Raw genomic sequence first — 26,511 nt, forward strand, 5'->3', positions numbered from 1 at the left:
TCTGGATAGAAGGAATGGGTGACGTTTTGGGTCGAGACCCTTCTTCAGACCTACAAGTATCGTCTCAACCTTTAGTTGTGCACAAAGATTCTTTAGTGTTTTAACAGGATTACATCTCATTCTTCTGTGCCTCAGTGAGCAGCAGTGCCACTGAAGTCTACTTAACCTTTCCTCATTTGGATAACTGCAGGGCTGCGTAGCAGTTGTGAACTGGGCATGTAACCTATAACTTGAAGGTGGCGAGTGAAATTCACACTCAATACAAAATAAAATAGGGGAGACGGGCTGTGTTTGCAATGAATGAATTTTCTAAGGGGACAACACAGTGGCGCAGCGGTAGCATTGTTACTGTAAAGAGCCAGAGACCTGGGTTCGATCTTGACTGCGATTGCTGCCTGTATGGAGTTTGTGCGGTCTCCCCGTGACCACGTGGGTTTTCTCCGGGTGCTCCAGTTCCCTCCCACATTCCAGAGACGTGCTGTCGGTTAGGTTTGTCGGTTAATTGACTTCTGTAATTAACAGGGCCTGTTTCCACACTATATCTCTAAACTAAACTAACTAACATTTTCCTATTCTATATGCCAACTTTACAATCACTTTATAAACCAGCATCTGCAATTCTTTGTTTTGTGGGGAAACTGGGGGCAAGGAAATGGGTAAACGGGAGCGACTGTGGTGTTTCATCTTCATTGGCAATGCTGTTTAGCCTGATTTAGAAAGTTCGGGAACCCTGAACCACTCCTGGATTTAAATTCAGAACCTAGGCTGACATTACAATAGTGCTTTAGATTAGTTACAAGTATCTCACAATAAACCCACGTGAGTGATTTTAACCTCACACTTAAGGGATCAAATCACACAATTTAAAGAGCAGGGAAAATCACCCCTTCTTGTTAACTACCAGAGTAGATTCATGTGCATGAAGGAACTGCAGATGCTGGTTTAAACCGACAATAGACACAAAATGCTGGAGCAACTCGGTGGGGCAGGCAGCATCTCTGGAGAGAAGGAATACGTGATGTTTCGGGTTGAGACCCTTCTTCAGACTCAGAGGAGAGGGAAATACATAGATAAAGAAGTGTGAAGGTGTGAAAACAGGGCAAAAGGAATGGAGATCAAGGAAAATGTAGAATAGATCATTGTTACCTGGGAGATGGTAAGAACAAAGGAAACAGAGATAAAATTTTGTCGGGAGTTAGGAAGATTGGCCGTAGAACTGGGAAAGGGGAGTGATGGAGAGAGAAGGTTACTTAAAGTTAGGGAAATTAGAGTAGATTAATTCCGCATTTTTCCTCTCGGCTCTTTATCGGATCTTGCTACTTAGAAATATATTACCTCATTCACAAGTACTTCACTGAAGTGTTGATGAAAAATACTATATAAATAGCAAGCACCTTCTTTCCCACTTCATTCCAATTAAATGCTTGATGTAACAGCTTAATTTAGTTTAGAAACATAGAAAATAGGTGCAAGAGTAGGCCATTCGGCCCTTCGAGCCTGCACCGCCATTCAATGTGATCATGGCTGATCATCCAACTCAGTATCCCGTACCTGCCTTCTCTCCATACCCCCTGATCCCCTTAGCCACAAGGGCCACATCTAACTCCCTCTTAAATATAGCCAATGAACTGGCCGCAACTACCTTCTGTGGCAGAGAATTCCAGAGATTCACCACTCTTTGTGTGAAAAATGTTTTTCTCATCTCGGTCCTAAAAGATTTCCCCCTTATCCTTAAACTGTTTAAGAGATACAGCATGGAAACAGGCCCTTCAGCTCAGCGAGTCCACGGCAACCATCAATTATCCGTTCACACTAGTTGTACGTTATCCCACTTTCTCACCCGTGCCCTACACACCAAGGGCAATTTACAGAAACCAATTAACCTACAAACGCTCCACGTCTTTGGGGATGTGGGAGGAGCACCCGGAGGGAACCCACACCGTCACAAGGAGAACGTGCAAACTCCACACGGGCGGCACCTATGTTTCTACCCGTGGTGTGGATCAAACTCGGGTACCTGACTCTGTGAGGCAGCAGTGGTCTGTGAGGCTGTGGTCGCCGTTAAGTGTCGAAGAGGGAGAGCATCCAAATGTTCACTAGCACTGAGAGGGCAGCAGCTCTGCCAGCTGCGCCACTGTGCCAACAGATTTGAGGCTGTTTTACTGTGTCCAATTTGTCCGCTATCTGCTTGTGGAATGTTTACAGCTGCCACCGAGTGCCTCAACTGCAAACACGTGACAGCATGCCTCACCACGGCGCACAAAGAAAGGGTTCAAACACTGACTCAAACATTGTGTCACGGAAATAATGTTGAAACCCCTGTTATCAAACGGTCCCCCCTGCTGGATAGAATATAAATCATGTTAATCATGGCAGGATCTGAAGGTGACCCGATGTACTGTTGACAAAACGGTACACTTGTTGAGACTGAACACACGCTGCCGGGATTTGTGGAGAAGTGGATGAAGAGATATGGACACAATAAACAACATTACGGAGTCACACTGACCTGGCTGTGTAACTGCAGCAGAGAACTGGGTGGTCCATGGGGGATTCTTCTGACCTCCATACTGAGCCATACTCGGGAAGCAAGCAAACCACCTTTATTCCCTTTATTGTTCAGTTATTCTAGGAGTTGAAAACAGCTATCGGGATTCTGGCATGCCAAATTTCAACATGCAAACAGTAATAATATCAAAGACAGACACAAAACATTGGAGTAACTCAGCGGGACTTAATGTGTTGAATGCCCCATTTCTGCTCCTATCACTTAGGACCTTATGAGCACACTAATGTACTGGGAAAATACCATCCAGTGCTCAGCAAAAATGCCCCCAGCACACCATCACATGGGAAAATACAGCATTGCACAGGGTACACAAAACACCAGCACACCTTTGTACAGAGAAAATACCCCCAGCACACCAATTGAGCAGTGAAAATACAGTCAACACAACATTGTTCAGGGATATACCCCGAGCACAGCATTATATTGGGAATATACTCCTAACACACCATAACACAGGGAAAATCTCCCTAACAAATCATAATACTGGAAAATCCCCCTAGCACACAACAGCACAGAGAAGATGGCGCTGCACACTGAGCAAATGGCCCAACAGTGCCCGGGGGTATACCACTTGTGCACCAATCCCCAGGATGAATATCCATCCATTAAAAGATACCAGAATAATACCTCAACCACACTGAGCTAAGGGTAAATACCCCCTCCACACTACAACACAGGAAGAAAAGGCAGGCGGGTCAAATACACGCCGCCACCAGCGCCCAAGGTAAACACCCGAGGGGATATCAGAGCCAAGGGTAAGAATAAGAGCCGCAGTTTAAGAATATGCGGTAGGCCATTTAGGAGTGAGATGAGGAAAAAACCTCTTCACTCAGAGAGCTGAGAATCTGTGGACTTCTCTGCCACAGAAGGCAGTGGAGGCCAATTCACTGGATGTTTTCGAGAGAGTCAGATTTAGTTCTTAGGGGTAACAGAATCGAGGAATGTGGGGGGAAAGCAGGAACGGGGTACTGATTGGATATGATCAGCCATGATCTCATTGAATGGCGGTACTGGCTCGAAGGGCCGAATGGCCTACTCCTGCACCGGTTTGTCTATGTTTCCACGTAAATGCACAGTGCATCGCCGTGCTGGGGAAGGGGCTCAGGGAGCCGCGCTCAAGGCCGGCCTCGCCTCACCAGCCAGCCCGCCCGCCCGCCGTCTCTGTTGTTGGGTCCCGGCGCTGTACGGGAGGAGGCGAGATTGCCCGGCGCGACGCACAGGACGCGCCTCCTCCTCCCGCCGTGCGGCCCGCGGCCCGGCCAGGGTCCGGGAGGGACCTCAGGCCGACGCCTCGAGTAAAACTCACCGCGGCCTCCATCAACCGAGGGCAGCCTCAGCACCCACTCGTCGACGCGCACGTCATGACGCAAGCGCGCACCGTCACGTCATGTAGGCCAGCACACTCAGACCGACGTCAGCACGTTCGCATTGACGTCACCGCGTTCTCATCGACGTCGGCACGTTCACACCGACGTCAGCACGTTCACACCAACGTCAGCACGTTCACACCGACGGCAGCTCTCTTCGGCCGACGGTGGACAAAAAATGTTGGAGTAACTCAGCGGGTGAGGCAGCGTCTATGGAGAGAAGCAACTGGCGACGTTTCGGGACGAGATCCTTCTTCAGACTAGACACTGTCTATCTTCGATTTTTCCAGCATCTGCAGTTCTTTCTCAAACTCTGAGGCCGACGTCAGCACGCTCATTCGAACGTCATCGCGCTCAGGTGGACCAGCACCCTCAGGTCGACGTCAGCACGTTTGGACGGACGTCAGCACGCGCACGCCGGCCGGAGACGAACGGCGGAACGTCATCACGGCGTTAGGCAGCACCGTCACAGGCCATTCGGTCCGACATGTCCCTGCCGGCCAGGATGCCCTGTTGTCCCCATGTTTGGCCTTTATCCATCTAAACCTTTCTTAATCATTTCCACTCTTCGCTTTCCTGTGCCCAATCCCATGTGTGCATCAATTTCTCCCCCGATCCAGCACCCTTTCAGAAGATAAACACAAAATGCTAAAATAGTGAAAGGTTTGGATAGAATGGATGTGGAGAGGACGTTTCAACTAGTGGGAGAGTCTAGTACCTGGAATAAAAGGATGTGCCTTTAGAGAGGCGATGAGGAGGAATTTCTTTAGTCAGAGGATGGTGAATCTGTAGAATTAATTGCCACAGATGGCTATGGAGCCCGTCAATTGATATTTTTAAGATGGAGATTGATAGATTCTCAATTTCTACGCGTGTCAAGGGCTATGGAGAGAAGGCAGGAGAATGGGGTTGAAAGGGAAAGATAGATCAGCCATGAATGAACAGCGGTGTAGACTTGATAGGCAGAATGATAACTATAGCTAACTATAGCTCCTATAACTTATGAATATGAATGCTGGTGCAACTCAACGGGTCAGGCAGCATCTCTGGAGAATTTTCAATTGCCCGACCCACTGTGTTACTCCAGCACTTCATGTCTATCTTTGCTATAAACCAGCATCTGCAGTTCCTTTTTATTACCCTTTCATAAGACTTACAGTAGAAGCAGAATTAGACCATTTGGCCCATCGAGTCTGCTCCGCCATTCGATCATGGCTGAACTATTTTTTCCGCTCAACCCCATTCTTCTGTGTTCACCCCAGGCCTTACTAATTAAGGATACCGTCCCTCTCCCCTCTGTCCCCTTCCACCTCCATCCCTCCCTCTGGCTTCACATTTCATTCTTCTTTTCTCCTTACCTGACACCCTTTTGTCACCTTCCCATCTCTGGCCCATGTCCATCCATCAGCTAATCAAACCCCCCCCCCACCTGTACACACCTATTGAAGAAGAAGGGTCCCGATCCAAAACATCACATTCATGTTCTCCTAAGATGCTGCCTGACCTGTTGAGTTACTCCAGCAATTTGCGTCTTTTTTTGTAAACCAGTTCCTTTTACCCACCTATCATTCGCCAGACATAGACACAAAATGCTGGAGTAACTTGGCGGATCTCTGGAGAGATGGAATAGCTGAGACCTTTCTTCAGACTGAATCCAATCACTCACCAGGCCTGGTGCCGCTCTCAACTCTCCTAGGTTTCTCCCACCCTACTACATCAGTCTGACGAAGGGACCCGACCCGAAACGTTGCCTGCCGATCCCTTCCACAGATGCTGCTTTACCGGCTGAGTTCCTCCAGCACTGTGTTTTGTGTTATAAACATCTTCTGAAGTGCCGTCTGCATAGGCAAAGTTGTTGTTGATGATGGCATGCAATTGATTCAAGGGTAGCACGGTGGCGCAGCGGTAGTGTTGCTGCCTTACATGACCCAGGTTCGATCCCGACTACGGGTGCGGTCAATAGACAATAGGTGCAGGAGTAGGCCATTTGGCCCTTCGAGCCAGCACCGCCATTCAATGTGATCATGGCTGATCATCCCCAATCAGTACCCCATTCCTGCCTACTCCCCATATCCCCTGACTCCGCTATTTTTAAGAGCCCTATCTTGCTCGCTCTTGAAAGCATCCAGAGAACCTGCCTCCACCGCCCTCTGCGGCAGAGAATTCCACAGTCTCACCACTCTCTGTGAGAAAAAGTGTTTCCTCGTCTCCGTTCTAAATGGCGAACTCCTTATTCTTAAACTGTGGCCCCTGGTTCTGGACTCCCCCAACATCGGGAACATGTTTCCTGCCTCTTGCGTGTCCAAGCCCTTAACAATGTTATATGTTTCAATGAGAAACCCTCTCATCCTTCTAAACTCCAGAGTGTACACACCCAGCTGCTCCATTCTCTCAGCATATGACAGTCCCGCCATCCCGGGAATTAACCTTGTAAACCTACGCTGCACTCCCTCAATAGCAAGAATGTCCTTCCTCAAATTAGGGGACCAAAACTGAACACAATACTCCAGGTGTGGCCTCGCTAGGGCTCTGTACAACTGCAGAAGGACCTCTTTGCTCCTATATTCGATTCCTCGGTCTATACGGAGTTCGTAGGTTCTCACCGTGACCTGCGTGGGTTTTCACTGAGATGTTTGGAAATACTCTGTTTGCAATCTAGCAAACAAATAAAATGGTGATAAACCTTAGTCACGGAATGTGAGTGGTCTGTTTTCTTGTTCCCCTCCAACACTCTCTGTTGCACCTCCCACATTTCAAATACGTACAGGTTTTGTAGGTTAATTGGCTTGGTATATATGTAAAATTGTCCCCAGTCTGTGTAGGATAGTGTTATCGTGTGGGGATCGCTAATCGGTGCGGACTCGGTGAGCCGAAGGGCCTGTTTCCGCTCTGTATCTCTAAACTTAACTAAACAAGATCACAGAGAGGGAGGTGCAACAGAGAGTGTTGGAGGGGAACAAGAAAACAGACCACTCACATTCCGTGACTAAGGTTTATCACCATTTTATTTGTTTGCTAGATTGCAGACAGAGTATTTCCTGAAACTTCGCCTCAATTAATTTTCCAATAAATTCCATTTATATTCTCCGACCCCGCTTTCCTGAAATAACATTCCGGATTGAGCTCGCAAGAACAATTCAGCATTACTTCCTACTCAAGGTCCAGCAACCATTGTGTTGGAAGAAGGGTCCTGACCCGTAAGGTCGCTTGTCCATTTCTCCCACATGTGCCCCCAATCTACTGAGTCCCTGCAGCACTGTTTTTCCCGATCAACCGTTGAGTCTCACTGGAAAGTTCTAACCTCTTAAACCTTTCCAAAGGCATGAGCCAGGAAGAAGAACACACCCTTTGGTCCAGATCCCGAGCCACGTTCACCAGTTCTAAAGTTAGCACAACTTCCATTCTAAGCCACAAATGTACCAGTGCAGTTCCCCAAGTATTTCAAGAGTCAAGAGTGTTTTATGGTCAAGTGTTTTATTGTCAACAGAGGAGGATGACTGAACTTTGGTGCCTTCCCTCACAGTGGGAAACTTTTATTCCGCTGTGTGGGGATGTCTGTGTTAAAGACTATCGTGTCCTGTGCTCTTTATTATCCGTATGGCTGTAGGGTGACCACAAATTTCACTGTACCAATTGGCACATGTGACAATAAATGTCTCTGGTCTCTTGTTATCTCTTAAATGTCCCAAAATGCATCCGACAGACTTGGGCCAATTTTCAGGGGCCAATTAACCTACAAGCCTGGACGTCTTTGGGATGTGAGAGGAAACCGGAGCACCCGGATGGTACCCGCTCGGGCACAGGGCGAACCTGTAATCACCGACCACAGACAGCACACGTGGTCAGGATTGAACGCGGGTCTCTGGCGCTGTGAGGCAGCAGCTGTACCTGCCGTGCCACTGTGTGTGGTGCAGATATCAGAGATGACCATGGAGTGAGCAGTAATTCGACCACTGAATCAAGGAGGGGGGAAACCACTCCTCTCTATGAAGGTGTAGTGTTCAGTCAGAGGTGCCGCTGAGAAGCTGAGGCCGGAGCCTCGTGGGTCGATGAATCCCGCGGCCACCGGTGCCTGGATCCGCCCATGAGGGTCCGGAGAGAGGACCCGTCAGCGTTAGTGGAGAGGTCGGTGTGGCGGTCGATGATGGCCATGCACCACGGACGAGGATGGACATGTGGAAGTGAGGATGTCGCTGCCGCGGGAAGGAACAAAGGAGGGGACCGCCGTGGGGGGGGGGGGGGGAGGGGGAAGGACAATGGGGACTGGGCAGGGGGGTGGATTTGCCGCGAGGGAGGGGGAAGAACAATGCAGTGAGATGTATGAAGGCAGAAAAATCTCCTGGGCCTGATCAGATATATCCATGGACACGGTGGGAAACTGGAGAAGAAATGTGCAGGAGCTTGGCTGAGATATATGAATCATGGTTAGACACGAGTGAGATCATTTTAATAAAGTATAATTTTGCTTATAATTGCAGAGCAATTTTTACTCTGATTTGGCCCATTGCTGTGTCTCAGAAAAATGTCTGGTTCTGGAGAGATTTCTGTTTTCCACAGTTATTTTTCTGTGATGTTTCTGAAAGAGAGGTTGCTTTGCTACAGGGTTTAAAAAAGTGCATGTAGTACAATTACGCTCAGTGGATCAGTAATGTCTAAACTCAATTCACACAAACAAATTCACACAAACAAGGGGTCACAGCTTAAGGATAAGGTTAAAACGGAGATGAGAAGAACTTTTTTCACACAGAGAGTGGTGAATCTCTGAAACTCTCTGCCACAGAGGGTAGTTGAGGCCAGTTCATTGGCTATATTTAAGAGGGAGTTAGATGTGGCCCTTGTGGCTAAGGGGATCAGGGGGTATGGAGAGAAGGCAGGTACGGGATACTGAGTTGGATGATCAGCCATGATCATATTGAATGGCGGTGCAGGCTCGAAGGGCCGAATGGCCTACTCCTGCACCTAATTTCTATGTTTCTATATGATTCTAAATGGAGTTCAACACTCTTGAATAATAATAATTATTATACACTTAGATTTTGCTGATGTTTTATCTTTTATTAATATTTTATGCTAACGTATACGATACAGCAATATAGAGATATTTTACATATACTTGTGGAATTACAATTCACATTACAAAAGTTGTGATAAACAATTCCATATATAAATCACTGTGTTAATGCATATATTATTAAAACAAAATTAAAGCTTATTTCACAAAGTTAAAAAAATCATATCGGTTAGGATATTTTCTATTGATTTCATCAAATAATAGTGGTTTGGCTCTGCTTTTCAGCCAGATTTCTGCCATAGTTTGAATGATGGGTTGGCAGAAAGCCCTGAGAATTGGCTGAGGCGTTTTAGTGGTTCTTTGGTGACGTTGCTGAATTCTTGTTCAACAAACACAGAAAATTCCCAGCACAAATTTATACTCACAACTTGCTTGTAGTCTGGTGACCTGCCTTTGTTTTACCACTGATACACAAGGAAATGTGGCGCAGCAGTGGAGTTGCTGAATTACAGTCCTTGCAGCACTGGAGAACCGGCATAAATCCTGACTACGGTTGCTGTCTGTACGGACTTTGTACGTTCAGAACCAGGGGCCACACAGTCTTAGAATAAAGGGGAGGTCATTTATGACTGAGGTGAGAATTTTTTTTTTTCACCCAGAGAGTTGTGAATTTATTGAATTCCCTGCCACAGAGGGCAGTGGAGGCCAAGTCACTGGATGGATTTAAGAGAGAGTTAGATAGAGCTCTAGAGGCTAGTGGAGTCAAGGGATATGGGGAGAAGGCAGGCACGGGTTATTGATAGCGGACGATCAGCCACGATCATCATGAATGGCGGTGCTGGCTCGAAGGGCCGAATGGCCTCCTCCTGCACCTGTTTTCTATGTTTCTATGTTCTCCCCAAGACCGTGTGGGTTTTCTCTGAGATCTTCGGTTTCCTCCCACACACCAGGGACATACAGGTTTGTAGGTTAATTGGCTCGGTATTAGTGTAAATTTTCCATAGTGTGTGTATGTAAGATAGAGTTAATGTGCGGGGATCGCTGGTTGATGCGGACTCGGTGGGCCCAAGGGCCTGCTTCAGCACTGTATCTCTAAACCAAACTAAACTTAACAACAAACTAGATGCTCCTCAAGCTAAACTAAACTAAACTCAGAAGAAGGATTTCGACTCAAAACGTCACCCATTGCTTCTCACCAGAGAGGTTGCCTGTCCCGCTGAGTTACTCCAGCTTTTGGTGTCACACTAGTTCTGTGTTTGCCAACTTTCTCATGTACTCTCTAATAGCAGCATTTTCTACAGAGGACAATAAACCTACAAACCCGCATGTCTTTGGGAATGTGGGAGGAAACCGGAGCACCCCCAGGAAACTAAGGCAGTCATCGGAAGAACATTCAACCTCCGCACAGACAGCACCCGTAGTCAGGATTGAACCCAGGTCGCTGGCACTGCAAGGCAGTAGCTTTACCAGCTGCGCCACTGTGGCATCCCTTTTTGCAAGAAAAGGAATTTATGAAACTATCTATGAAAGCTTTTGGAATGTGCAGGAAGGAACTGCAGATGCTGGTTTAAACCGCAGACACAAAATGCTGGAGTAACTCAGTGGGACGGGCAGCATTTCTGGAGAGAAGGAATAGGTGACGTTTCGGGTCGAGGCCGTCTGAAGAAAGTCCGAAGAAGGATGTCAACTCAAAACGTCACCCATTCCTTCTCACCAGAAAGGCTGCCTGTCCTGCTGAGTTACTCCAGCTTTTAGTGTTTTTCAAAGCTTTCAGAATGACTTGATGTGTGTATTTTATTCCAGTGTTCAACACTGGACTTTGGCCCTATCTTGTGCGATTAAAAAGGTAAACAGATATAATCTCTGGTATTGCTGATCTGGCAAGTTGGGATGTTTGAAGTAATTACATTTCCAGGTTCCCAGATGATTGTCTGAAGTTGCCCTTCGAACAGTACCAACTACGATCGGCTCATTACTGCAGTCCCACAACCCAGCAGCTTCCTTTCATCAGTCGATGATTCATTGTTGGATTAGTCACTTCTTTGGAGAGCGTTCTTGTCTGAAACGGTACAAAGAAAATTGCAAGATCGGCAGGATTATCCCGGGACGCTCTGACATGTTATAAGCTGTTGGGAATCATTTGACGAGCAATGGCGAAATTCAGTCTAGATTAGGTTAGTTTAGAGATACAGCGCGGAATCAAGCACTTTGACCCACCGAATCTGAGCTGACCAGTGATCCCCGCACACTACACTATCCTACCATACGATAGAAGTTTATTTATCCCAGGAGGGAAATTAATCCGCCAACAGTCATAAAAACACAAAATACATGAAACATGAAATTAAAGTGACGAGTGGAAAGGATTGGAGGGTGTGCAAAGATTGGGGAGGGGGGGGTGTGGGGGAGTCAGTCTCAGTCTATGTCCACCCCACAACAGAAGGGGGAGGCGTTGTACAGTTTGATAGCCACAGGGAAGAAGGATCTCCTCAGGCGTTCTGTCCTGCATCTTGATAGAACCAGTCTGTTGCTGAAGGTGCTCCTCAGGTTGACCAGTGTGTCATGGTGGGGGGTGAGCTGTATGGTCCAGGATGCTCCACAGTTTGAGGAGCATCCTCCCCTCCAAGACCACCTTCCATGAATCCAACACACACTAGGGACAATTTACAATTTTACCAAGCCAGGTAGCCTCAAAACCTGGATGTCTTTGGAGTGTGGGAGGAAACCGGAGCGCCCAGAGAAAACCCACGCAGGTCACGGGGAGAACGTACAAACTCCGTAAAGACAGCACCGTGGTCAGGATTGAAATTGGGCTCTGGCGCTGCCAGGCAGCAACTCTATCGCGGCACTGCCCATTAAACATTTTTTTTTAAATGTTTTTTTTCACCCAGCAGGGGGCGAGAAGAGGTGTCATTGGGACTATATTGAATACTTTGGCAACTTTGTCGGCACTCTATACTCTTTGCATACTTGTGTACTGTTTGCAAAATAAATAATTTCACTGTGCCAAGTACACGTGACAATAAAATATCAATCAATCGAGAAATTAAGGTGAATTCCATCTCTCCCTTTGCAGTTAAGTAATAATAGACACTGAATGAATGTATCAATTCTGGGGAGTTACAATGAAGGGACTCCTTAATAATGTCACTCATTCACTCAAATGGAAGACTCGGTTGTGAATGGAATTTATTGAACTTGGATGTTGAATGAGTGTAGAATGAATAACATCACTAAATGGGGAGAGGGAAGAACCAGTGTATCAGCCATGTCACACTCATTGAATACCTTATGTAGGGGGTTCATTCTTATGCCACAAGCTTGGCTCAAACTCTTTATCATGGTATAAAAAGGTCATTCATTATGGAATCAGGCAATAGAGAATGGACAACATTGAATTGCAGACTCAGCCTTTCCACCTAAGCCATTAACACAGATGGTAGATAGTTAATCCTTGTCACAAGTGAGAAGGACAGTACAATGGCGCAGCGGGTAGAGCCGCTGCCTCACAACGCCAGAGGCTCGGGTTCAACCATGACCTCTGATGCTGTCTGTGTGGAGCTTGCTTGTCCTCCCCGTAGCCGCGTGGGTTCCCTCCCGTGTCCCGAAGATATGCGGGTTTGTAGGTAAAATTTGCCGCTGTCAAATTGAGCCAAGTGTGTAAGGAGTAGATGCGAAAGCGGCATAACGTGGAACTAGCGTACATAGGTGATCGATGGTCGGCGTGGAGTCGATGGGTTGAAAGGCCTGTTTCTCTGCTGTATCTTTCAAGCGATCAAATCAATCAATCAGACATGGTCAATTTCTTAACCTTGTAACCCATCAGCCGTCGCATGCAAAACATAATCTTCCGACGTTTTCGCCACCTCCAACGGGATCCCACAACTAGTCACATCTTCAAGTCTCCACCCCTTTCCACCTCCCACAATGACCGTTCCCTCCGCAACTCCCTGGTTAACTCACCCCTTCTTTGATTTCTGAGCGGCCCTATTCTCTCCAGAGTTACCCTTCTTCCTTAATACACATAAAGTCTGGTCGGTTTCTCTTGAATCTTCCCTGCTGAAGCTATCTCATGCCCCCCTTTGTCTTCCTGAATTCCTTCTAACTGTATGCTAGTATCCCCTATACACCTCTAGGGAGGCACGATCTCAGGTGCCAAAACCTGGCCCAAGCCTCCATTGACCTGACCAGAACCTTAATGTGTCTCATTATCCCTTACTTCAACCTGCCCTGTCCTCTCCAACGGGAACATGCAGACCTTGAACTTGCACTATCATATCTATCCATGCCCTGAGATCATCCGCCGTGCATGTCAAGCCTCCAGCATTGAAATAAAAGCAATTTAAATCCATCGTCCCTCACACCCTGCCACATTCCTGCTTGTCCTGTCTACTAAACTTGTTGTCATTGATTTCTGTACCAACGTCCAGCCTCCTACCTGCCTCACTACTGCGTTGGATCCTGACCTTTGCCAGTCTGGTATAACCCTCGCCCTCCTTCAAAGAAACAAGGAACTGCAGATTTTTAGTTTTGTTTAGTTTGGAGAAACAGCACAGAAACAGGCCCACCAAGTCCGCACCGACCGGTGATCCCCGCGAATTAGCACTATCCCAGGGACAATGTACATTCACACCAAGTTAATTAACTTACAAACCAGCACGTCTTTGGAGTGTGGGAGGGAACCGAAGATCTTCCCATGACCAGAGGAAACCCAAGCAGGTCACGGGGAGAACGTACAAACTCCGTACCGACAGCACCCGTAGTCAGGATCGAACCCGGGTGTCTGGCGCTGTGAGGCAGCAACTCTACCGCTACTTATTTATTGCTCATATTCTATGTCGCTCTTCTAGGGAGATGCTAACTGCATTTCGTTGTCTCTGCACTGTACACTGCACAATGACAATAAAGTTTGAATCTGATTCTGCTCCACCCTGCCGAGATGCTGGTTTACAAAAAGTACACAAAAAGCTGCATAACCTCATGGGTCAGGCTGCATATCTGGAGAAAATGGAGAGGTAAATTTCAGATTGGCACCTTTCTCCAGAACTTTATTTACTGTTAGAAAGATTGAATACAAAAGTACAAGGTTATACAGGTTATTGGTGAGACCACAAACGGAGGTTTGGATGTCCATGGAAACATTACTGGATTGATATCCAGAATGTGTGGTAGGCTTATGAGAAAAGACTATGAGAAAACCTGTATCTGCTGCATTTTGCAAGAGTGAGATGCGATTTGGTTGAAAAAACATTAGATCTCAAGGAATGTGTGGGAAGGAACTGCAGATGCTGGTTGAAACCGAGGATAGACACAAAAATCTGGAGTAAATCAGTGGGACAGGCATCATCTCTGGAGGGAAGGAATGGGTGACATTTTGGGTTGAGACCCTTCTTCAGCCTCAAGGAATTTTGTTGGAGTCCATCTAGAAAATACAGGAAATGTAGAACAAATGGGGCACAGTTTAAAACGAAGGGAGGCTCATTTAGGATTGGAAGGTGAAATGTTTTTCTTTCAAAATGTCATGAGTTTTTGGAGTTCTTCCTCAAAGGGCAGGGGAAGCAAGTATTTTATTGAAGGCACAGGTAGTTTCATAGCCTGCAGCGGCATGGAGTGGCAGAGCAGCAGTGGTGGACGTCTACAACTTTGCTTGGCCAGGCCGACCCTGCAACGCCACCAGGACAATGGACAAGGCCAATTTGTTCAGGCCAGCTGCACTTAAAGCAACTTGTACTTTTAAAATGCCACCTGGCCACTCTTGCATTTTGTCTCAGTGGACTCTTTCAATTTTAGACTCTAACATAGAAAATAGGTGTAGGAGGAGGTCATTCGGCCCTTCGAGCCAGCACCGCCATTCATTGTGATGCTGTATCTCTTGTGTGGAATTAAGGCCCTTCGGCCCACCAAGTCTGCGCTGACCAACGATCACCCCGTGCACTAGCACTATCCTATACACTAAGGTCAATTTTACCGAAGCCGAATAACCTGCAAACCTGCACGTCTTTGGAATGTGGGAGGAAACCGGAGCACCCGGAGGAAGCAGAGAGAACGGTCAAACTCTGCACAGACAGCACCCGTAGTCGGGATCGAATCCGGGGCAGCGTCTCTACTGCTGCATGATTGAGCCATCCTCTTTCCTTACACTTTGTAATTAATCTGGGATGTGGTGATGTACAGTAATAGTTGACTGGACTGTATGCAACAAAAATGGCACCGTACCTCGCTACATGTGGCAATGAAGAGCCACTGAGCCGATTGTGGAAAAAAAACTGGAGAATGATATGTGGGTAGATTGGAATGCAGAATTAAGATTACAATCAGATCAACCACAATATTATTGAATAGCAGAGGAGGCCAAGTGGCCTCTTCCTGTTGCCAATTCATACAGTATGTTCTTAGTTAATGTTGTCTGTTTCAATATTCTTAACAGCAAACCCTGTTAAGAATCCACAATCAAACTGGAATGGCTATTTGACAAAAATGTCTGGCATTTGCAAACATGCAGTATAATTTACATTTTGCATTTTTTGCTTCCCTGATAATCAACTTGAAGACCTCGGCACCTCCCGTGATGTCTGGCTCGTAATTAGAAACAAAATCTGTCTGAATGTTTTTACAAAATTACATGAAGAAGATGTAGAGGAGAAGTTTCAAAAGCTGCGTCGGGTCATTCATGTGTCTGTGAGACAAATAACCTTGATAGCTTGCATCAATTATGTGTAACGTCATCGAGCTATAGAGTAGGGAAGGCACCACAGAGGTGAGGATAGAATTATGGGATGGGCTAGTGTAACGTTTACAGTTATTATAATGTCATTATTAAAGAATAAATTACTGCCTTTGGGTCTAGAGGTGAAGAGTTGAGGGTTGGCTCTTGACTTGAAAACATAGATCGTTTGTGTAGGATGGAACTGCAGATGCTGGTTTACTGAAGATAGACATGAAATGCTGAAGTAACTCAGTGGGTCGGGCAACATCTCTGGAGAAAAGTCTGAGAAGTCACCTATTCCTTTTCTCCAGAAATGCTGCCTGACCTGCTGAGTTACTCCAGCATTTTGTGTCTATCTTCAACATAGATATGACATCGGGCGGCACAGTGGCCGAGCGGTGGAGTTGCTGCCTTACAGCGCGTTTCAGCCCCAGAGACACAGGTTCTATCTCAACAATGGGGGCTGTTCATACGTTCTCCCCGTGGGTTTTCTCCGAGGCCTTTGGTTTCCTCCCACACTCCAAAGACGTACAGGTCTACAGGTTAATTGGTTTGGTATGAATGTAAATTGTCCCTACAATGTGTAGGATAGTGTTAATGTGCAGGGATCATTGGCCGGTGCGGGCTTAGTGGGCCGAAGGGATTGTTTCCGCGCTGTATCTCTAAACTAAACTAAATAGATAGTTCGATAGTTGCACATAATTTATTTACCAGACATCCTTGAAGACTCAGTGAGAATTGTCCCAGTCGTAATTCCTGGTGCAGCCCAATGCACTGGTGGAGTTGGTCTCCTTCATTAGTGAATTGAAGGCTCCAGCTTCTGTCCTGGATGTTCAAACAGACATGTTAAAATGAACCCTTGGTTTCTCATCCATCTGCATGGCCCTGTTACTCCACGTTATACCCGGGCCAGCATCGCCCTTCCCTCGGAGTCCTCGTGGTGGTTGCTGGTTCCTCAAATCCTGACACAAACATCACCCTGAGCACACATCCTGAATACGACTTCTTGTCGCAAATACCCCTCCCGGCATTCTTCTCGGATGCTGTAAATCCTTGTTATAACGGACCATGGAATGGCGGGGGGGGGGGGGGGGGGGGGGGGGGGGGGGGGGGGGGGGGGGGGGAGTTACTGTCTGTTATTGACGATTGTCGGCTATAACCGAGTAAGGGATTATAAGTATTAGACACAAATAACTGGAGATGCTGGCTAATATACAATAGGGTGGCACATTGGCGCAGCCTCAGCTGGGTCAGGCAGCCACGGCTGGAGAACATGGATAAAGTGCTGGGTCAGGGACACCCCTTCACGGATCTTTTACCCTGCTCCCCAAAAAGTTCTGGAAGAGTCCTGGAAATTGCCACCCGGATGAAAGACCAACAATAGGTGAGGCTCCGGCGGAGGCAGCTGGATTCTCTGGGCTCGGTAGCACCAGCGACCCGGGTTCGATCCTGCTACAGGTGCTGTCTGTACAGAGTTTTCTGCATTCTCCGTGTGAGTTTTGTCTGGGATCCCCGATTTCCTTCCACACTCCAAAAACGGACAGGTTTGTGGGGTAATCGGCTTGGTATAATTGTAAATTGTCCCTGGTGTGTGTTGGATAGTGTCAGTGTGCGGGGATCACTGGTCGGCACGGACTTGGTGGGCCGAGGATCCTGTTTCCGCGCTGTATTTCTAAGCTAAACTAAACAAAAGGATACCAAGTGCTGGAGTGGCTCAGCTGGTCAGGCAGCCACTCTGGAGAACATGGATAAAGTGACGTTCTGGGTCAGGGCCCTCCTTCAGACTCCCCCGGTCTGGAACTGAGCCTGGAATCCAGATGAATAGAGGTGAGGGTCGGCGGAGTCATTGTTCACGGCCCGCGGAAGGCTGGAGTGCAGATCCGGTTCGGCGGTAAGTGTGACACACAGGCACACGCACACACACACACACACACCCTTCAACCAACACACGTATCTTTTACCCTGCTCCAAGACAACTATAAAGAGTCATAGAGTCACAGAGTGATACAGTGTGGAAACAGGTCCTTCGGCCCAACTTGCCCACACCGGCCATCATGTCCCAACTACACTAATCGCACCTGCCTTCACGTGCGATCCACGTCCCTCCAAACCTCTCCTATCCATGTACCTTTCTAACTGTTTCTTAAACGTTGGGATAGTCCCAGCCTCAACTACATCCTCTGGCAGCTCGTTCCATACACCCACCACCTTTTGTGTGAAAACATGTGTGTCATGGCAAATTTTTATAGGTCAAATAAAGTGCAAGGTTTGTTCTTTACCTGTAAAGCTGAGTGTAGGATCTCTTTATGCAGCTGGATACGTCACAACCTTTGTCCTGGTTTAAGCTGCAATTCCTAAGCAGTAACTTGACTTTCTCACCAGGTGGTACTTTGACCTGAGAAGCAAAACGGAAGTTATCAGTCGTGTGCAATAACTTTTAATTTTATCAAAATGTTAGGTCCGAGGAAGTGTCTCGACCCGAAATGTCACCCATTTCTTCTCTCCAGAGACGCTGCCTGTCCTGCTGAGTTACTCAATTCAATTCAACTTTATTGTCATTGCACAGATACAAGTATAGGCACAACGAATAAAGATAAGACACAACATCAAAGAATTTAACAGTAAACATAAAAACATGTTCCCACTGTGGAGGAAGGCATCAAAAGTCCAGTCCCGTCCCCTGTTCACCCACAGTCGGGCCTATTGATTGAGGCCTCTGCAGTCGCTGCTCCGGCAGCCCGATGCTTCAGGCCCTCTCGCCAGATGATGAAGCTCTGGCGTCGGGTGAACACTCTCAGCGGCTCGGAGTATCTTTGGGATGTGGGAGGAAACCGCGGTGCCCGGAGCAAACACTCACAGGCACTAGGAGAGCGTGCAAAATGCACGCACAGTTTGCACAATGCACAGCACGCAAGGTCAGGATCTAACCCGGGTCTCTGGTCTACTGGCTGTGGAAAACCTACAGTAGGAACCTGGAGGATTCTTAGAATTCTCCACAGCAGAGGACAATGGAGATTTTTATAGGCAGCACGGTGGCGCAGTGGTAGGGTTGCCAGCGCCAGAGATCTGGGTTCGATCCTGACAATCGATGCAGTCTGTACGGAGCTTGAATGTTCTCCCTGTGAGCATTTGGGTTTCTACGGGTCCTCCAGTTTCCTCCCACGCTCCAAAGACGTACAGGTTTGGAGGTTAATTGGCTTTGGTAAGATAGTAGGCTGCCCCTAGTGTGTAGGATAGCATTAATATACGGGATGGTCACTGGTCGGTGCAGACTCGGTGGGCCGATGGGCCTGTTCCTGCGCTGCATCTCCAGAGACATTAGTTTAGTTCAGAGATACATCCCGGATCAGGCCCTTCGGCCCATTTAGTACACACCGACCAGCGATCCCCACTCATTGCCACTACCCTACACACACTAGGGACAATTTACACTTATACAAAGCCAGTTAACCTACATACCTGTGCGTCTTTGGAGTGTGGGAGGAAACCGAAGATCTCGGAGAAAACCTACACAGGTCACGGTGAGAACGTACAAACTCCATGCAGGCAGCACCGGTAGACGGCATCGAACCCGGGTCTCTGGCGCTGCAAGGCAGCAACTCTACCGCCGTGCCACCGTCGCCACCCTTGGTCATGTACTTTATTCAAAACACAAGTAGAAGGATTTTTGGATATATGGAGTAAGGAGAAGCATGGGATTAGTGCAGGAAAATGGAGACGAGGTGGAAGATCAACCCTGATCTTTATGCATTGCAGAGCAGGGTTGAGGTGCCTACTTCTCCTCCTCCATCGCATGTGCCACGCCAATATGATAATTGGGACACAGCTCCCAGCCTTGGAGGGCATCTACAATACACGGCACCTCAGGAAGGCCGTCAGCATTCACAAAGACTCCTCACACCCTTGTAATCGTCTGATCGAACTTCTACCTTCTGGCAGACGTTACAAGACCTTCGACGCCCGCACCTCCAGACTTAGCAACAGCTTCATCCCCAGAGCTATAGCTGCTCTGAACCAGCCCGGTTGAAGAAAGACTGGATAGACTCGGCTTGTGCTCTTATAGAAACGTACAAAATTTTGTTGGACAGGCTAGATGCAGGAAGATTGTTCCCGATGTTGGGAAAGTCCAGAACAAGGGGTCACAGCTTAAGGATAAGGGGGAAATCTTTTAGGATCGAGATGAGAGTGGTGAATCTCTGGAATTCTCTGCCACAGAGGGTAGTTGAGGCCAGTTCATTGGCTATATTTAAGAGGGAGTTAGATGTGGTCCTTGTGGCCAAAGGGATCAGGGGGTATGGAGAGAAGGCAGGTACAGGATACGGAGTTGGATGATCAGCCATGATCATATTGAATGGCGGTGCAGGCTCGAATGGCCGAATGGCCTACTCCTGCACCTATTTTCTATGTTTCTATGGTCCTGTTGAGTGCCACCCCCCCCCCATGATCTGTCTCCCTCGAATGGTCACTTCGCACATCGACCCGGCATAGACTTTTTTTTTAAATCTTGTTTCTGGGTGTCTAAATTTTTAGTTCATTAAGTTATTATATCGGATGGAAGCTGCATACCAAATCTCGTTGTACCTCTGTGCAATGACAATAAAAGATATTTTTATTATTATTATTATTAATACGTTCTTACCTCCTGGAATCCTTGGTGTGAGCAGTTCAGGCTCCTTGTCCCATCAAGGCCCTGCTGCACCTCAACCTCAAAAGATCTTCCCATCTCTTTGAGCGCCGACTTCCTGAGCCACACTCTTTCCACTGGGTTTGTCTCCTCACCTTAAACAGATGCACAGTCGTGAAATGGGCAGTCCCGCAAAGGGGCAACATTTCTACACAGTGGATGGTACGTGGAGCAAGCTGCCGGAGGAGGTAGGTGATCCAGGTACTATCGCAACACATAAAACATATTTGGACAGATACACGGATAGGATAGGTATAGTGGAATATGGGTCAACCACAGGCAGGTGGGACTAGTGTTTATGGGACATGTTGATCGGCGTGGACTGTGATGAGGAAAAACTTTTTCACCCAGAGAGTTGTGAATCTGTGGAATTCTCTGCACAGAAGGCAGTGGAGGCCAATTCACTGGATGTTTTCAAGAGAGAGTTAGATTTAGCTCTTAGGGCTAATGGAATCAAGGGAATGGGGAAAAAGTAGGAATGGGGTTCTGGTTTTGGATGATCAGCCATGATCATATTGAATGGTAGTGTTGGCTTGAAGGGCCGAATGGCCTACACCTGCACCTATTTTCTATGTTTCTATGTCGAGTAGGGCCGAAGGACCTGTTTCCACTCTGTATAACTCTATGACTACAGCCCTCAAATATTACTGCCAAATAATATCCTGCGTTTGGTCCACTTTCCTGCTGTTCGGGAAAGGTGTCAGCCTTTCCCCGAATATATCCCAGTGTTTGAACATTCACAGATTCGCAAGGTGGAGAGCTCTAATGACCGTCTCAAATTACCTCAAGAAATGTTTCCTCATCTCAATAGCTGACCCTTTACCCTGACTCCATGCTTCCCCCGATCTAGACTCTCCAACACAGGAAGCAGCTTTTCACCACCTGCACTATCCATTTCCCCCCCGAATATTACGTGCATCAGTCAGTCCAGCTTTCAATTTCCTAATCTGCAGTTTTACTCAATGGCCAAGCCCCTCTTCCCATCAGTAAAATTAAATTCATGTTGCACCATTTCCAAGGTCCTCTCCCAAGTATTAAAACAAAACTTGCTCATCATAACTCTTAGTCTTGGAATAAAGGGGAGGTCATTTAAGACTGAGGTGAGAAAAAACTTTTTCACACAGAGAGTTGTGAATTTGTGGAATTCCCTGCCACAGAGGGCAGTGGAGGCCAAATCACTGGATGGATTGAAGAGAGAGTTAGATAGAGAGTTTTTTTTTTTTGTTTTTTTTTAAGTTTTTTTTTAAAAAAATTTTTTAAATTTCTATTTATTTTTCATGCACACTGAATGGACACTTGTTGAGCAACGTTTTTTTGTTTCCTCTGGGTATGCGAATACTCAGGAAATGACAATAAAGATATACAATACAATACAATACAATAGAGCTCTAGGGGCTAGTGAAGTCAAGGGATATGGGGCGAAATCAGGCACGGGTTATTGATAGGGGACGATCAGCCATGATCACAATGAATGGCGGTGCTGGCTTGAAGGGCCGAAGGGCCTCCTCCTGCACCTATTTTCTATGTTTCTATCAGTCAGTCCAGCTTTCAATTTCCTAATCTGCAGTTTTACCCATTGGCCAAACCCCTCTTCCCATCAGTAAAATTAATTCATGTTGCACCATTTCCAAGGTCCTCTCCCAAGTATTAAAACAAACCTTGCTCATCATAACATTTAACATTTACTTTCTGAATTACTAGCTGCAACTGGGTGTTCACTCTCCGTACACACAAGCTGCCTGAACACCCACGTTTACAAGATTCTCATAGTTCACCACATTGTATTTGACGCGGTATGGTAAATTCATGGTAAATTCATTTCACTGCACCTTCTGGTGCATGTGACAAATAACTTTGAACTTTACCATTTCGTACTAAACCTACCTACCTCTTGCCAACTCATTTTCCAACGACAGAGATTGATCCCTGGGATGGCGAGACTGTCATACGAGGAAAGATTGAAAAGACTAGGCTTGTATTCACTGGAGTTTCGAAGGATGAGGAAGGAAACATATAAAATTATAAAAGGACTGGACAAGCCAGATGCAGGAAAAATGTTCCCAATGCTGGGCGAGTCCAGAACCAGGGGCCACAGTCTTAGAATAAACGTTTTCGCCCAGGGAGTTGTGAATTTGTGGAATTCCCTGCCACAGAGGGCAGCGGAGGTCAAATCACTGGATGGATTTAAGAGAGAGTTAGATGGAGCTCTAGGGGCTGGTGGAATCAAGGGATATGGGGAGAAGGCAGGCACAGGTTATTGATTGGGGGCGATCAGCCATGATCGCAATGAATGGCGGTGCTGGCTCGAAGGGACGAATGGCCTCCTCCTGCGCCTATTTTCTATGTTTCTATGTCTCTTTGCAGAAACTTTGCACACAACTTACGTCCTCCACAGAAGTCATTTTCCCTCCTAAATTTATGCTGTCAGCAAAATTGAATACGAGACTCTGCCTTTTGATCAAAGTCATTGATACAGACGGTAAATAGTTCATCCTTGTCGCAAGTGACAAGGGCGGCACAGTTGACACAGCTGGTAGAGCTGCTGCCTCACAGCACCAGAGTCCTCGGATTCAATCCTGACTATATGTGCACTGTCTTGCTTCCCTCCTGGGATAAATAAAGTTCTATCTGATCGCATTGTATCGTCAGTGTGGAGTTTGCATGTTCTCCCTGAGAGCGTGTGTGTGTTTCGTTCGGGTGCTCCGGTTTCCTTCCACTTCTTGAAGACATGCGGGTTTCCAGGTTAATTGGTCTCTGTAAAATTGCCCCGAGTGTGCAGGGAGTGGATGAGAACATGGGATAACATAAAACTAGTGTGAGCAGGTAAAATGGGAATTGGAGGCAGAGATTCAGCCATGATTGAATGGCAGGGTGTACTAGATGGGCCGAATGGCCTAATACTGTTCCTAAAATTATTATTTTTTAAATCACGCAAGATTCCACATTCCGCTAATCCTGGCTGAACAAGCCTTGGTCATGGACGTACGGGATTTTTCTGTTCAATTTGGTCTAGGGATACAGCACGGACACGGGACATTTGGCCCACCGACCGAGTCCACGCCGACCATCGTTCACCCACCGACACTAGTTCTGCATAGAAATAATTAACTGCAGATGCTGGTTTACAAAAGAAAACAAAGACTGTCAGTCTGAAGAAGCGTCCAGCCCCGGAAGCGTCCAGTCCGCTTTCCAAGCTCGCCAGGAATGCTGCCAGACCTGCTGAGTTACTCCGACATACCTTGGTTGACATACCTCAGTTACTCTGACTCTGACATACCTTGTGTTACTCTGACACTTTGTGCCACACCAGTTAGATGTTATCTCACTTTCCCTTCCAGTCCGTGCACATTAATGCGCGATGTTTACAGAGATTAATTAACCCCGCAACCCACACGTTTTTGGGACCGCCCAGCGGAAACCCACTGGGAGAACATGCAAACGCCACACAGGCAGCTCCCGAGTTCGAGATCCAACCCAGGTCTCTGGCGCTGTGAGGCAGCAGCTGCAGTAGCTTTAGTTTGAGTTTACTTTAGAGATACGGCGCGGAAACAGGTTATGCACCCCACCAAGTCTGCGCTGAGCAGTGATCACCTGCACTATCTTACACATGAGGGACAATTTACAATCTTTACTGAAGCCAATTAACCTACAAGCCAGTACGTCTTTGGAGTGTGGGAGGAAACCGGTGTACCCGGGTGAAAAGCCAGGTGATCAGAGGGAGAATGTACAAACTCCATAGTCAGGATGGAACCTGGGTCTCTGGCGCTGTAAGGCAGCAGCTCTACCGCTGCGTCACTGTGCCACACCTGCTATGCTACAGCTTTGTGGAAAAGATGATCCTCTTTGGAGTGGAGGTACCCTCCAAGTGGACACAGGCAAATCTTAATGCCCCTGATCCACTTAGGAAACCTGAACAGAAACCTCTGGAGAATTTTGCGCCCCACCCACCCAAGGTTTCCGCGCGGTTCCCGCAGGTTTTTGTCAGTCTCCCTACCTGCTTCCACTACCTGCAACCTCCGGCAACCACCTGCAACCTCCGGGAACCGCACGGAAACCTTGGGTGGGGCGCAAAGTCTCCAGAGGTTTCCGTTCAGGTTTCCTAAGTGGGACAGGGGCATAATAAACAGATACTTCTATCACCTGGAGCAACCATTTCAAATTTGCGAATACCTCCTGCAACATATAGAGTTACAGATTGTTTGCAACACATAGAAACATAGAAATTAGGTGCAGGAGTAGGCCATTCGGCCCTTTGAGCCTGCATCGCCATTCAATATGATCATGGCTGATCATCCAACTCAGTATCCCGTACCTGCCTTCTCTCCATACCCCCTGATCCCCTTAGCCACAAGGGCCACATCTAACTCCCTCTTAAATATAGCCAATGAACTGGCCTCAACTACCCTCTGTGGCAGAGAGTTCCAGAGATTCACCACTCTCTGTGTGAAAAAAGTTCTTCTCATCTCGGTTTTAAAGGATTTCCCCCTTATCCTTAAGCTGTGACCCCTTGTCCTGGACTTCCCTAACATCGGGAACAATCTTCCTGCATCTAGCCTGTCCAACCCCTTAAGAATTTTGTAAGTTTCTATAAGATCCCCTCTCAATCTCCTAAATTCTAGAGAGTATAAACCAAGTCTATCCAGTTTTTCTTCATAAGACAGTCCTGACATCCCAGGAATCAGTCTGGTGAACCTTCTCTGCACTCCCTCTATGGCAATAATGTCCTTCCTCAGATTTGGAGACCAAAACTGTACGCAATACTCCAGGTGTGGTCTCACCAAGACCCTGTACAACTGCAGTAGAACCTCCCTGCTCCTATACTCAAATCCTTTTGCAATGAAAGCTAACATACCATTTGCTTTCTTTACTGCCTGCTGCACCTGCATGCCTACCTTCAATGACTGGTGTACCATGACACCCAGGTCTCGCTGCATCTCCCCCTTTCCCAATCGGCCACCATTTAGATAATAGTCTGCTTTCCCGTTTTTGCCACCAAAATGGATAACCTCACATTTATCCACATTATACTGCATCTGCCAAACATTTGCCCACTCACCCAGCCTATCCAAGTCACTTTGCAGTCTCCTAGCATCATCCTCACAGCTAACACTGCCCCCCCAGCTTAGTGTCATCCGCAAACTTGGAGATATTGCCTTCAATTCCCTCATCCAGATTATTAATATATATTGTAAATAGCTGGGGTCCCAGCACTGAGCCTTGCGGTACCCCACTAGTCACTGCCTGCCATTGTGAAAAGGACCCGTTTACTCCTACTCTTTAACCATATAACCATATAACAATTACAGCACGGAAACAGGCCATCTCGGCCCTACAAGTCCATGCCGAACAAATTTTTTTTCCCCTTAGTCCCACCTGCCTGCACTCGTACCATAACCCTCCATTCCCTTCTCATCCATATGCCTATCCAATTTATTTTTAAATGATACCAATGAACCTGCCTCCACCACTTCCACTGGGAGCTCATTCCACACCGCCACCACTCTCTGCGTAAAGAAGTTCCCCCTCATATTACCCCTAAACTTCTGTCCCTTAATTCTGAAGTCATGTCCCCTTGTTTGAATCTTCCCTATTCTCAAAGGGAAAAGCTTGTCCACATCAACTCTGTCTATCCCTCTCATCATTTTAAAGACCTCTATCAGGTCCCCCTTAACCTTCTGCGCTCCAGAGAATAAAGACCTAACTTATTCAACCTATCTCTGTAACTTAGTTGTTGAAACCCAGGCAACATTCTAGTAAATCTCCTCTGTACTCTCTCTATTTTGTTGACATCCTTCCTATAATTTGGCGACCAAAATTGTACCCCATACTCCAGATTTGGTCTCACCAATGCCTTGTACAATTTTAACATTACATCCCAGCTTCTATACTCAATGCTCCGATTTATAAAGGCTAGCATACCAAAAGCTTTCTTTACCACCCTATCTATATGAGATTCCACCTTCAAGGAACTATGCACGGTTATACCCAGATCCCTCTGTTCAACTGTATTCTTCAATTCCCTACCATTTATCATGTACGTCCTATTTTGATTTGTCCTGCCAAGGTGTAGCACCTCACATTTATCTTTGCTTCCTGTCTGCCAGCCAGTTCTCTATCCACATCAATACTGAACCCCCAATGCCTTGTGCTTTAAGTTTGTATACTAACAGTCAC

At 47.0% G+C, this 26,511-nt stretch overlaps 2 protein-coding genes across 10 annotated transcripts in view; both read right to left on the reverse strand.

Annotated features, from left to right (window-relative positions):
* The window catches only part of ccar1 (cell division cycle and apoptosis regulator 1), a 38,313-nt gene extending 34,281 nt beyond the window's left edge, over nt 1–4,032 (reverse strand). For 6 of the 8 annotated variants that reach the window (XM_055647323.1, XM_055647321.1, XM_055647320.1 and 3 more), the window contains exons 1-2: nt 3,876–4,032; nt 2,510–2,628 (exon numbers count right to left, since the gene is read on the reverse strand). In XM_055647323.1, the coding sequence (XP_055503298.1) occupies nt 2,510–2,569 (60 nt within the window). In that variant the 5' untranslated portion in view covers nt 2,570–2,628; nt 3,876–4,032. Of the gene's footprint in view, nt 1–2,509; nt 2,629–3,705; nt 3,818–3,875 lie in introns of those variants that run through there. The other 2 variants (XM_055647315.1, XM_055647322.1) reach the window with 2 other exon arrangements.
* Nucleotides 4,033–8,965: 4,933 nt separating this feature from the next.
* Nucleotides 8,966–26,511, reverse strand: part of si:ch211-250c4.3 (uncharacterized protein LOC100535981 homolog) — a 58,164-nt gene continuing 40,618 nt past the window's right edge. The window contains exons 5-8 of one of the 2 annotated variants that reach the window (XM_055647326.1): nt 20,293–20,432; nt 17,933–18,048; nt 16,365–16,478; nt 8,966–11,006 (exon numbers count right to left, since the gene is read on the reverse strand). In XM_055647326.1, the coding sequence (XP_055503301.1) occupies nt 16,382–16,478; nt 17,933–18,048; nt 20,293–20,432 (353 nt within the window). In that variant the 3' untranslated portion in view covers nt 8,966–11,006; nt 16,365–16,381. Of the gene's footprint in view, nt 11,007–16,364; nt 16,479–17,084; nt 17,460–17,932; nt 18,049–20,292; nt 20,433–26,511 lie in introns of those variants that run through there. The other variant, XM_055647327.1, reaches the window with a different exon arrangement.

The sequence above is a fragment of the Leucoraja erinacea genome, chromosome 15, assembly GCF_028641065.1.
Source record: "Leucoraja erinacea ecotype New England chromosome 15, Leri_hhj_1, whole genome shotgun sequence".
Taxonomy (NCBI): domain Eukaryota; kingdom Metazoa; phylum Chordata; class Chondrichthyes; order Rajiformes; family Rajidae; genus Leucoraja; species Leucoraja erinaceus.